The 13,536-nt window shown below is 44.0% G+C and overlaps 1 protein-coding gene across 2 annotated transcripts in view; it reads right to left on the bottom strand.

Annotated features, from left to right (window-relative positions):
• Window positions 1-11,286, bottom strand: part of ITGB1 (integrin subunit beta 1) — a 28,750-nt gene extending 17,464 nt beyond the window's left edge. For both annotated transcript variants that reach the window (XM_045289879.1, XM_004702288.2), the window contains exons 1-7: window positions 11,220-11,286; window positions 10,241-10,326; window positions 9,822-10,044; window positions 7,241-7,411; window positions 6,089-6,327; window positions 3,155-3,310; window positions 2,325-2,420 (exon numbers count right to left, since the gene is read on the bottom strand). In XM_045289879.1, coding sequence (XP_045145814.1) covers window positions 2,325-2,420; window positions 3,155-3,310; window positions 6,089-6,327; window positions 7,241-7,411; window positions 9,822-10,044; window positions 10,241-10,326; window positions 11,220-11,286 — 1,038 coding nt within the window. The remainder of the gene's footprint in view (window positions 1-2,324; window positions 2,421-3,154; window positions 3,311-6,088; window positions 6,328-7,240; window positions 7,412-9,821; window positions 10,045-10,240; window positions 10,327-11,219) is intronic.
• Window positions 11,287-13,536: the final 2,250 nt, after the last annotated feature.

Raw genomic sequence — 13,536 nt, 5'->3', positions numbered from 1 at the left:
CCCATCAGAGAGATGCAAATCAAAGCCACAGTAAGATACCATTTCACTGCCACAAGAGTAGTGAAAAAAGAAAAAAGGAGAGTAATGAATGTTGGTAAAGATACGGGAAAATAGGAACCTTTACCTCTTGCTGGTGGGAATGGAAAATGGTAAAGCTGTCGTACAAAACTGTGTGGTCCCTCAGAAACCTAAAACTGACCCAGTAATCCCTCTTCTCGGTTGATCCAGAAAGATTTGACAGCCGAGACTCAGAAAGAGGCGTGGACACAAATATTCAGTGCAACATTCTGAAAGGTGCAAATAAGCTAAGTGCACATTAACAAATGAACGGGCAAACAAAATTCCACCCATACATAAAAAGGAATACTGCTCAGCCAAATATGAGAAATGCAATCTTAATATACCCTACAGTTTAGATGGCACCTGAGGGCACAGAGAGTGAAATAAGTCAACCACAAAAGGACAGATATCGGTCTGCCCTCATTTAATCGTATGTTAAAGGGAGGGAGCAGCGGACTAAGCAGTGAGCTGCTAACAAAATGGGTGATATCTCCCGCTGGGGAGTACTACAGTAATATTGGGGGGTGGGGGTGCAAAAGAGATGCCTACACTTTATCGTGAATGACAGCCTGTAGTACAAAAGTTATTCATTTCCAAGGGGGTGCTGGGTTTGTTTGTTTGTTTCCTGAGAAGGGGCAGGAGGCCAAATAAGTGGATAGCTATGTGCTGACTAATGATCTTCGGTTGGAACTTCGAGGCCGCACAATGAGACAGCTGTGCTGCCCTAAAGACTTACAGCCGTGCAAACCCGATGAAGCATCTCTACTCCGTCTTATAGGGCGGCTACGACTTGGAATCAAATCACCGTCTGAGTGACTTTGATAAAAATAGAAGAAAGGGCAAATCCAGAGACCAAAGTCCATGACTGGTCACTAAGGAGTGAGAAGAAAGAGGAAAACAGGGCGAATGGTGATGGGAAAATGACATTACTTAAGGAAAGAGCCACACAGCTGAGTATTATAACGGCTATCAATCATTTGGTATCTAAAAAGGTGAACTGGTAAAAATTGTGTAATAGGTATATTTTCATCAATGCCCCACCACCACCCCAACCAAAAAAAATAACCTCACTGCAGTTGTTTACGTATAACCAGAGATCTCATGGGATTTGATGGCTTGGTTTGGAGATTTCTCCACTCCACTCACTGCTCTGGAAGCAGTTCTGACTCAGTGCAGCCCTGCAGGACAGGGCAGAACTTTCCCTGGAGATTTTTGAGTCTGTCAATCTTTATAAGGAACAGAAAGTCTCATTTTTCTCCCACAGAGCAGCAGGTGGGTTCCAAACTACTGACCGTGCGATTACCAGCCCCACACGGAATTCACTACACCCACCAAGCCTCCTTTGGGAGGGTTAGGGCCATGGTTTGATGGGACATCCCAGATGATTGGCCCAATATCAGGTTTAGGGCTTCTGTTCCACCTCTAGTTCATTGCATGGTGCCTGGGGTCTTCCAAGTGGCCGTTTAAGGCACCATAAGTGGTCTCTACTCACGTGGAAACCACAAAGGAAGCAGGAAGAGTGAGGACAGGAGAAGGATAGGGCCCTATGACTGAGCACCTCCGTGAAGACCTGTCTCTTTTGCCATGAGACCAGAAAAACTGACAGTGCCTCGCGACCATCACAGCACATTCTGATCTAAGATGCTAAAAAGAATCCTGATCCAGAGGGAGAGAATACAGACCAGAGTTTCAAGGTCTCACAGACGCCAGGCGATCTGGAGCCATGGAGGTTGAACGAACCACTGTCTTGAGAAAATCTTTACACCATAAGCCAAAAATACCATACCCTCTGAAGCCATTTTAGAGTCAAACAATAATTTAGCTTAAATAATAAAAAAGGTGTGCCTTTGAGCATTATGTGACTTCTGACTGCTATTTGAGGTCAAACTGACAACGGTGTCTAAAATAGACTAGATCTGCGGCACTGAGTTTGTGTTAATGAAGAAAGAGATCAGGAAAGGAGGGTAAGGATGATTGTACGGCATTAAGAATATACTCAATGTCTTCAAAGAGTACACAAAGGGGAAAAAATAGAGTATACACAGAGATTGAAGTAATGGTGTATGTTTTGCTGCATATATTAACAAGGACAAAATAAATCTAGAAGAAAAAACGTCACCTTAACCACTTTTATAAAGTTCAGTCTGTCTACTTGGTAGCATTGTGCCACCTTTCAATTCAAACATGATTTCAAGCCTATTAACTAAACAGGGAGAGGTGTAGATATATGTTGCTCTCGTTTTAACTCACATGAATTTACTAACCTTGTAAACGGGTTGAAATTCTTCAGTCACAGCAAAAATTGTCTGAATGTTATTTTCACTCAGTTTCTGGACAAGGTGAGCAATAGAAGGATAATCCTAAGAAATTAAATATAGTAAGTAACTACATCTTTCAATTTATTTTCAATGTGTTTTTTTTTCGGGGGGGGGGGTGGTCTTGTACAAGACCACTTTGAAATAAGAGTATCAAATGTAAGTAACTTAAGTGAGTCCTGTGTACTCTTGTGCTTGTTATTATCTTCTCTGTAATTTTGTAAGAAAATCTCCACAATAAAAAATTTTTAAACATAAAATGACTTTATATAGTAAGCTTAAGAACAGTGAAGTTAATGACTCATTGTCATACAAAGCTGCATTATCTATAAATTATTAAACAGAACAAGGCTCGCTGAGGACAGGTTTTCTCTTAGGACTGGGTAATTTGCCCGTCTTTAAGTTGAGTGAAGGCAGTGTCTTACAGGTCATGTAAAATAACGATCGTAAGGCCAGAAGATTGATTTGTTTAGAAATACCAACTCTTCTGCCAAAGGGTGTGTGTGAGCGAGGGGACCAAGCCCGTGGCTGAGGCCCATGGCAAACGTGCTGCCGGAGGCAGGTCTTTCCCCAGTGAGGCCCGTCTCAGTGGAAGGAAGTAGACGCAAAGCCACAGCTATAAACCAGCTGTGCTAACTCGCTTTCCTGCATGCTGGGTTAGAGCCACACAGTTACCAAAACAACAAAACCCCAAACCCTGAGAAACCCACAAGGCAGCCTCACATGACTCTAAAACGCACCGCAAGCTCATGCAGTGAGCACAGGAATGAAGCACTTACGTAATAATGGCTCATTGTGTACACATTGTTCTCCAGGTGGCACCGTCCATCGTTGGGTAAAACGATGCCACCAAGTTTCCCATCACCAGCGAAGTGAAAGCCGGCATCCGTGGAGAACACCAGCAGCCGTGTGACGTTCCTCCAGCCAATCAATGACTTGAGAAGAAAAAGATTTCCACCTTAGAACACCCATCACGGTAAGGCAACATAAATCGCACTTTCAACTCAGTCCTGTAGGCTCCCACTTTATCTTCTCTTCTCATTGTGCTAATGACCCTGTTGATAAAATCGCACAACTGGTCCCTGGCCAGCTGATCTCCGCCATGGAAGACTTGCTGGCTGAGCACAAGGAAGCGGGGCACAACAGACTTAGAGAAAGCAGCTGCCTTTCTGGGGACTTGTTGCTAAGCATGATAGTGAAGGGTACTTAGTTACTCCCGATTTCCAATCAATTTTAAAAAGCCATCTAAACTTCTATCCTACAAAGAGATCGCGACATGAAGGCATTGTTTGAAACCCTCTCCTTTGTTCATGTGTTTGCTTCTCTCTCTGAACCACCTTTGATGCGAGCTGAGACTCAAATTCACCTCAGAACCAGAAATTATCGAACCTTAACCTCTTCCCCTGTGACCGCAAAAGGATTGGAACTTGGGCCGGGGTGGGAGGTGGTGCTGGCAGAGACTGAAATAAATGGTGGTTTTCTTTATCCTCAGGCGCCCTGGTGGCAGAGTGGGTTACACAACGAATGGGCTGTGGTTCGAAACCACCAGAGGCTCTGCAGGCAAAGGATGAGGCCTCCTCTTTCTATAGAGCGGCAGTCTCACAAGCCACAGGGCAGATCGACCCTGTGCTATAGGGTTGCCAGGAGTTGAAATCAACTCAATGAATGACAGCTTGAGCTTCTTCGTCCATTAAATATATATATATATATATACATATACATATACATATACATAAACACTCTACCTTTCAAAAATCAATGTGTTATCTCTCCTATGAGAATCTGATGCAGGAGCCACGCCTGTGTTTTGCTCATCAGTGCACCGACCTCAGCACCTGGCACATGTAAGTGCAGTAAGTATTTGCTGAGTAAAGTGTCCCAGCCCAGACCTCACCCTACAGCTGCTGCCTTGCTCCCCACTCCCCGGTTCCCTTCCTTTCACCCACCCTTGCTCAACTTCTCTGCCATAAATCTCTCAATTTAAACCTTCTGTTTTTAATTAGAGAAAAGTTATTTCCTCCAGAACTTGCCCTGCTTGATCCTACCTATTGTAACTCATCCATATGGTTTATTCGTTCATTCATTCATTTTAATATCTCCTTGATTCTACAGAGAATTTAAGCACCTGCAAAATCCCTGGTGAGCTGTCCTATCTAACAACTGTGGATGACACATATTGTCTAAACCTCCCAATAGACCTGTCTTTATCTTCACATGACTATAAATTCCTTGAAGATAGGAAGGGGGTTTATTACTTTTCAAAAGTGCACAGCCTATCTGTTCTGCATTTAGAGGGGCAGGGTCAGAATCACTCTGTTAACAGAGCAAACAGAGGGGAAGCATGGTAATGGGTGCCCCAAAGCTGAGTCCGTGAGCCAGTCTCCTTAGTGAGCTGTGAAAAGAATCACAAAGACTCACTAAAATGAACGGGGGGAAAAGTGTAGAGGTTGGCATTCCTTGGAAACCACTGTTTCTTCGGCTTTAAAAGCAGAGACTAAGCTTACATTTCTTCTATCCCAGGTTGGTATGAGTCAGAACGGACTTGGTGGCAGTGAGAGGATCTGAATCCACATCTGAACAGTCTGGAGACTGTTCACTTAACCACTACTCCCACTGATTCACAGATTATCCTGGATATCAAGCAGCATCTTGGCAAAAAGTAGTTAACACTTCTTAAGAAGCAAGTGGAGTCAAGGAGCATCTTTTAAGGGGGAAAGAGGAGAGGGGGAGAATGAGACAGTTATAAGGTAAGATAAGAAAAGTTTATCAACTTCTCATTGTTCTGTTAGTCTTGAAAGAATCAACTCAAGAAACCCAACTGGTAAATAAAATGGTCATCATAAAACGCTCCCTGCTGGTCCAGTAGAGCCCTGCTGGCTACTACTGGAGAAGGTGCCATTAGAAGGATAAGCACGTGACTTTCAAAATGCATGTTTTCATATTGCCTACAAGCTAGGGTTTCAAGGTTCCTCCATTCTGGATTACTAAGACACAAGGCAAAGTGTTATCCCCCTATTAAAGAGGATTCTGAGCAGACAAAAATGGCTGGAAGAAAACAGAATTGAGCAATTTCCAGTTTCTGGTGATTATTTCAAACCTTAGACTCCCATTTCTGGTACAAAGCCAGAAAGGAGGCCACCGCGTTGCCCCACTATTTCAAATGATGCCCAGTCTGGCTTTTAAAACCCCATGCCAACGACTTAAATGACTAGGTTTTGATAGGGACATAATGATGAGATTAAACAGGCTCCTATGAAGCCCCTGTAGTTATTGGAAATTTAAAGGCTGAAAACATGCACATCTCTGACATAATCCTAGTAGGATATGATAACTAAAGTTTTTTTTCTTCTCTTTTGTTGCTTGATATTATTGGCCGCTGTGTGGTTGGCCCCGGGCTCAGGAAACACTATGAACAATGACACTGACCCAAAGCGGTGGCTTGGTGGTTGAATGTTCCCCTTCCATGCAGAAGCCCCACCTGATGCATGTCATGCTCAACCCCTGCCTTCAAGAGCTCGCTAAGGTGTTGCCATGCTGCCGACAGGTTTCGGGCAGGTCCCCCACTGAGATGGACCATGAAGAAAGGACTAGCAATCTACTTCTCAGAATCAGCCAACGAAAGCCCCGTGGTGCCTTTTCCCCAATGGCAGTAAAATGACACTTCTTAAGATTCACACAAGCAATGCCACCTTGTCGGAAAGGAAGGTACTTACTCCACACACAGCGACCTGCATGATTGCATCAAAGCCCCCTTCAGGGGAATCCAAGTTTCCAGATATGCGCTGTTTGCCAACAAGTTCATTAAAAACTTCCCCTCGGTCAGTTAGATTAAGCACATTTTTGTAGCTAAAGGGGCTGGTGCAATTCTGTTCACTTGTGCAAGGATTCCGGAGTTTAGCTGGTGTGGTACTGATGTAAGGCATCACAGTTTTCTCCACAAAGGAGCCAAACCCTGTGAAGGAAAAGCGCACATATTGATATTATTTACTCTTTCTATCCACTTTCACCCTTTCACATAGCCTTCCCTAGCATAGCAGATCTCCACAATTGCCTGTGGAATGCAGGCATGAATGAATGCATGGAGAGATGGAACAATGAACAAATGAGTGTATATTCTGGAATTCTGACCACTTCAGAAAGGACTAACATAAAAAGAGCCTCATGCTCTTGTTTAAATTGTGTTTTTGGAATAAAATTTTTTAAACAATTGTGCCTAACATGTTTTTTGAACAAAGATCATTAAAAAAAAAATCATTTTAAACAACTGAAGTTCTTATTTGCTAATGTTCCCACAGAACAGACTTTATTTTCGAAAGGAAATCTTGGGTCATCAAGAAGACACATGCTCCCAATATTCTCTTGTTCAATCTCTCCTGGCTCAGAAGTCGAAAAAATAAGTTAGAAAACTGATCAAGTCAGAGCTGTAGGAAATATAGAAACGAGGGTCGGAAAAGGAGGTCATAGTAAACCAGAAGCTCCAGGCCAGACGGTGCGCAGGCTAGACACGCGGGGTGGAGTCACATCGGCGGGGTGAGAACCTGAACGCAGAAGGCTCAGCACACGTTTACAAAGTCAACCAACATACGGCTAAAGATGGCCACAAAACAGGCACATCGTCATTACCTGCGCAATATAAACTGTCTCAATTAAATAATACGACAAAGGGAATAACGGACCAGGAGGCAGAAAGATTACAAGCAGTGGGATAGAAATGTCAACTTCCTCTCGGGAAACAAAAACCTACACCCTGGCCCATTTACTGCACAAGTATGTGGCGAAGAACACAGGTCAAAAATAGAAAATAGGTTTTGAGAAACGGTCAACCTTAAACAAATGCAACGCATTCATGCCCCCAACAGTCCTACCAATTCTGAAGTCGGAAGTAATCCTCTTCATCTCATTCATGAGATCTGTCCCCAGACTTTTCACATTCTCCAAATCATCTTTCATGGAGTAAGAGAGGTCCATCAGGTAGTAGAGATCGATCGGATAGTCTTCCGCTCGCTTGAATTTTAATGTGAATGTCTGTGGTTCTCCTGGAGATGAGACAATACAAGGACCTTGTCAACACTCAAACAGAAAGGATGAATTTACACAGTAAACACAGATACAAACCAAATTTTAAAAAATCATTTTAAACAACTGAAGTTCTTGTTTGCTAATGTTCCCACAGTCTGTTTCTGTGGGGATGTATTAAATGTCGTATTTTTATCAACAGCAACAACCAAAAAAAAACCCCCAGGAAACTCCAAACGTAACTCTAATTGACCTACTCAATTTAATTCAACAAGCAGTTGCCACACTAAATGGGGGGGCATTAATGTAACACTGGCAGAGGAGAGCCAATAAACTGCACAGCACAAATAGGCTGGGGCCGGCAAGGCAGAGTACATATAGGGTATACCTGGGTTTGACAGCTAAAGTTGTGAGAACTCTATTTCCCCTGTAATGAAAAGCATTATATGCAAACAAATTGACATGATCATATTTTATATTTTGACTTTAGGAGAGTGGCAAAAATAAAATTGGAAAAAAATTACAGCAACAGTTACGGAACGATAGGAAAAACTCAAGAGAAAGATGAAGGTGTGAAATGGAAACAGTGGGGAAGGAGAGGAGAGATACGCAGTATAACCGAGAAAACACAAGAGCAGGAAATGACGCAGCTTTCAAGCCGGACGTTTTGTCTCTCCAGAGACTTCTAGTGTGCGGCTGACTGATAACCGGTTCGGGGCTTAGAAGAGAAGTCTGGGTGACTGACAGGTATCTGTGAGTCAGTGACACACAGCTTACTCTTTAGAGTCATGAGGAAAAACTAGACTATGGAAACGGGGGAAATCGAAACACACATAAAGGAGCCTGAAAAGCAAAGGAAGGCAAGAACTAAAAGTGGTAGCGTGGAAGCCAGGAGAAGTCCAGAGTCACCAGGGAGTTCGGGCAAAGACCTTACTAAGGGTCTGAGGCAGGTCAGGTCATCCATGGGAGAGAGATGGCTTCGGTAAAGACGCACAGCCCGGCAAAGCAACACAGAGAGTTCTCTGCTCTGCAGCGTCGCCATGAGTCAGCAACGACTGGATGGCGGTGTGAGTGTTAGGGTCTACTAGTCTACTAGACTGGGGGTCCCACACTGAGAGTGCAGCTTTGTCAGATCGGGTGTAGAAGCACGATGGTTACTTTTACATGTTGACTGGTTAGGTTTTGGTGGCCGGCTGCTGGTTCAAGCATTGGCCCAGACTCCACCATGAAACAGTTTCCTGTGCCCTAACCACTTGGCCTCTGGAATGGTGGTAGGCCTGATCCAATCAGCTGAAGGCCTGAAAAGCAAAATGGGACTGTCCCCAGGATGTACTCTCCCCCTCCAGGGGTCCTCAAACTTCTTCAACAGGGGGCCAGTTCACTGTCCCTCAGACCGTTGAAGGGCCGGACTATAGTTAAAAAAAAACAACTATGAACAAATTCCTATGCACACTGCACATATCTTATACTGAAGTAAAAAAACAAAACGGGCAAATACACCTGACCAGCCGGATACATGTCCTCGGTGGGCCGCATGTGGCCCGCGGGCCGCAGTTTGAGGACCCCTGCTCTAGACTATAAACAAGACATATTGCCAGAATGCTTCTACTCTTTATTTTTCCCATCCCCTCACCTTCGGAATCTGGGGGCAGAGACTGCAGAAATCTCCAGCCTGTTGTCTGACTAGAGTCTGCAGGTCCTAGCTGCCCCTGTCACCACCACCACCACTTGAGCGAAGTCCCTCACATACAGACAGATCTGCATCTGTGTACCCATCCTTATCTCAGCACGTCACTGGGGCTCTCCCTGGAAAGAACCCTGAGTCAGACGAGTGAAACCTGTGTGCACTGGCTGAGGAAGACATGGGGAATGAGGACGGGAAGAAGGAGGGTGCACACCACTCTTCTGGGGCGCTGGCAGTTCCTCAGAAAGAGAAGAGATGGAAACTCCCGAGGGCAGACTGAGAGAGGGTTTTCTTCCCCCTCATGATCGAGATGAGAGATTGCCACAGATACTTATTTATAAAGGCCTCACTATTTGAGCAACACTAAGCTAATCCAAGGCAGAAGAATGGATTAAACTACTGTCTGTATTTTACATTCAGGGATCATACCAGAGGATGGATACTTCCAAGTTATTTTCAACATTCACTAAATCTAAGGAACTGTTCTTTGGATCTCTGGTTGATATTAGGAATATTTAAATTTTAACTTAATAATATTTACTATGATTTCAAATAGATAAGGCACAAATTGCAAAAAAGAAGTATTAAACATTCTAAAACGGAACCTATTCCTGTTTTCGAGTGCCAGTGTGCATAGGAGACAAGAGACAGCCAACCAGAAGCTCAGATCTCAACCCCCAGCCGACCCCCCACCCCCAAAGCAATGAAGCCAGGAGGGAGGGCCCAGAAAAGGTCCACTGCTGTACCTGATCGCAACTGCAAGACTAACTGCTGTGGCTGGATCTGCGTGATATCTTCTGGCTGCAGCGTCTCGGCTGTTCCTTTACTCCGGTTTGTAACATTTTTGTTTTTCTTTATGGCTTTGGAGCCTCGGGGATTTTCGATGTCATCAGGATGGCAACCCTTCTTTCTCAAGGCTTCTAAGTCATCGCACCGGGCAGAGGTTGGCATTCCTTCTTGTAAAAATGTCTACATGACAGATGGAAAAATGAAGGTAATAAATGTGTCAATGCCTGATGGTCAGAGCCTGTACACGACCACGTATGCCCACATATTAAACAATATTTTTTCCTGAAATATTTTTGTAAAGTCTCTCACGTTGTACAGTCTGTGTCAACATGAACGATCAGACACTGAGTGGAGGGACGTAAGCAATCGTACTTACTGAATTTGTACACCATCCACAATTTGGTCCTGCTTGTATACATTCTCCACAAGATTTTGCATTTGCTTTTAAACATCTGTTTTCATCTATAACGAAAGGAAGAACAGATCACTTTGTTGGAATTTTCATGGGAGAAAATAGAGAAATATCGGGTTTGAAATGACAAACAACGCAATATGTGTGTCTCTGTGTGTGTAAGTATTAAGTAAAAGGTTATGAACCTAGTTACAAGCAGACCCAGACCTACTCCCCACCATGGGAAGATGGGGCACGTTTCAAGGGGTGACCATCACTGTTGGAGAACACTGGTAGGTCTAGCCGTTCACTTAATGCACAGTGATGTGCCAGACATCATTCAAAGCACTGAGGATACAGCGGTGATGAAAACCAATACAATCTCTACCCTCAGGGAGCTTACAGTCTGGTAGAGGAGACAAATAAAACAGACAAATGAGACATCGGCCTGTTAGTAAAAGATAAGTGGTAAGGGAAAAAACAAAGCAGGGAAAGGGGGCTGGGTGGGAGTGGGTGGGTCATGCAATCCTAAATCCGCAGCCAGGGAAGGCCTCACTGAGAAGTTAACATTGGAGCTGGGAGCTGAAGGAGGGACAGACGCACATAGATCCCTGAGAGAAAACCACGGAAACAAGAGCCAAGGCCAAGGCTCTGAAGCAAAAGGATGCCTAGTATCGCTGAGCAAAAGCAAGGAGGCAGAAGAGGCGAGGATAAAGGGTCAGGAGAGAGACTGGGTGGCAGGAGCCGGGGCAGCCTGGCCATGAAGGGCCTGGTAGACCACTGTGAGAACCCCGTGCTTTATCATGACAGAGACGGGGGCGAGCACAGGGCTTTCATTAGGAGTTCAAGTATCTGAAAACGGAGGTTTCCCCTAAAATAAACTGGTCAAAGAATGAGACAAGATACTGAAAGGAGGACACAGCTTTGAGTAACATTTTTGCTTTGCTTTCCTTTCTTTTTTTACCTGTTTGGCCAAACACATAGCAAATTGAGCTGCTTAGTCCAATCCAGAAAATCAGTTGCAAATTCATCTGAAATACAAAATGTGTACATTGAGAAAATTTTTTTAAAAAAACAATAAACCCGCCTCCGTTGAGTCCAGTTTGACTCACAATGACCTACCGAAGGTTTCCACGCCTGTAAACCCCCACCACCCGACAGTCTGTAAATCTTTACAGGAGTAAACAGCCTCATCTTTCTCGTGGGGGTTTAGAACTGCCGACTTTGTCGTTAGCAGTCCAAGGTTTACCCTACAGCACGACTAGAGCTCCTTTTAAATAAACAGAACGTCTCTCTCTCTCTCTCTCTCTCTCTCTCACACACACACACACACACACACACACACTCCTACACCTCATCATTCACCCACCCACCCCAACCCCCGTCAGTCTATTATCATACCTTGCACTTACACAACTAAGATTACTTCCAGGCCAGGTCCCCAGGCTCTACAGCTTATGAAGACATGGACTCCCTGAGACTACTGCTCCGAGATCATTCTTCAAACCCTGAGCCGAAACTAACCCCTGAAGTCACCTTGCAACTGGGAACAGACTGGCTTACCAAACAATGAACACCGCCCATGAATAACGTGTACCCTTTAAAGACCCCCTAAATGAGACCATAGGGTCAGCAAGCATTTTGAAAGAAAGAGGGAAACCTCGGGCGGCAGGGAAAGCTAGATGAAGGGACCCGTGAGAAGGTTCACACACTGACGGATGTAACCACGCTACTGAACCATCTGTGCGGAAACTGCCAAAAGGGAATGGGCGCAGCTTTGTAAGCTTTCAGCAAAATCACATTTAAATAAAACATACAAATGAGGGTATATACATGCACCCACACACTTATACACCTGTTCAGTGTGGTATCATACAATATATTTACAAAGGAAAAAATGAAAGCACCCTATGTCTAATAACCGAGAAAATCTACTTGTATCAACTTGATGAATGACTAGGCTTTTTTTTTTTAAAGCAGTTCATGAAAAGAATAATTCTGGAGGCAAAACATACATAGGTACCAAACTGTTCGGGAGTGTAATTTTTAATGGAGTAGAAAGCCTCATCTTTCTCTTGCAGAGCAGCTGGTGGTTTTGAACTGCTGATCTTGTGGTGAGCAGCCCTATGCGACCATGTAGTGTTGATAGCTATGCAAAAGTGATGATAGCTGTAGAAAAATAAAAGTATATGCCCATATGTAGTAACCAAAGAGACTTGGGACAACAAAGAATTACATATGTATGTATAACTACATTTATGGCATTTCACAGATATGTGAAGGTCTACGGCAGTGGTTCTAAACCTTGCTAAAGCTGCGACCTTTTAATACAGTTCCTCATGTTCTGGTGACCCCCCAACCATAAAATTATTTTTGTTGCTACTTCATCACTGTCATTTTGCTACTGTTATGAAGGGGGCAACCCCTGTGAAAGGGTCGTTCAAACCCCAAAGGGGTCACGACCCACAGGTTGAGAACCACTGGTCTACGGCTACCTTTTGTGGAAGGAAGTCTGTTAGCACCATTTCTTCAACAGCATGTGCTCACTTCCTATCTGTCACATTTTTATGTTTCTTACAATATATCAAACTTTTTCATAATGTCATTACATTCTTAATGGACAACAGTATCAACATAACTTTTATATGTACTGAGAAACCCAAAAAATCATCTAACGTGCTTTATTGTGCTATTTACAGGGTTGTTTTATTCTGAACCAGAGTCCACAAAGTCTCCAAGGTGTACCTGTTTCATGTAAAAGCAAAGTGTTTTGGTTTTTCAACTTTAAAGTGCTTGCTTTCTTAATGTGCACAAGTGTGGCAGAGTGTGACAGAGTGGTATCATTCTCGGTAAATTTCCTTGAAGAAAACAGTCCCTTGAACTCCACCTCAACGCTGATTATGTTCTTTCAATGCTTCCAATTCAAGGGTGCTGGTTCCACAGCTGACAGTGTCTAAGGTGTGCTTCCGAGCATCCTGGGTACTTGCTGACGTCCAAAAAGAAGTTCAAGAATGACATGCACAGTCATCCACCTGGCAACTGTGGGCGGACCCAGTGTCGGCTGCTTCCAAGAGACCACCAAGATGAATGACACAGAGTGGGAAACGTGTAGCGGTTCACCTTCTAAGGCCTGCCTTAAGACTTAAGGTGCAATAAGTCCACACAGACTATAATGCTAGGCAATTCAAATAATGCTACCAAGCCCAATGTATAGCCAAAAGGACCTGGAACATTCCGCCTCCTGCAGAGAGAGAGGCACGGCTGTGATAAATGGAGCCTCT

The sequence above is a fragment of the Echinops telfairi genome, unplaced genomic scaffold (genome assembly GCF_000313985.2).
Source record: "Echinops telfairi isolate 266 unplaced genomic scaffold, ASM31398v2 ScPeMD7_31;HRSCAF=116, whole genome shotgun sequence".
NCBI classification, from domain to species: Eukaryota; Metazoa; Chordata; class Mammalia; order Afrosoricida; family Tenrecidae; genus Echinops; species Echinops telfairi.
Note: the sequence above shows the minus strand (reverse complement) of the source record. Positions and strands in the feature narration are given on the sequence as shown.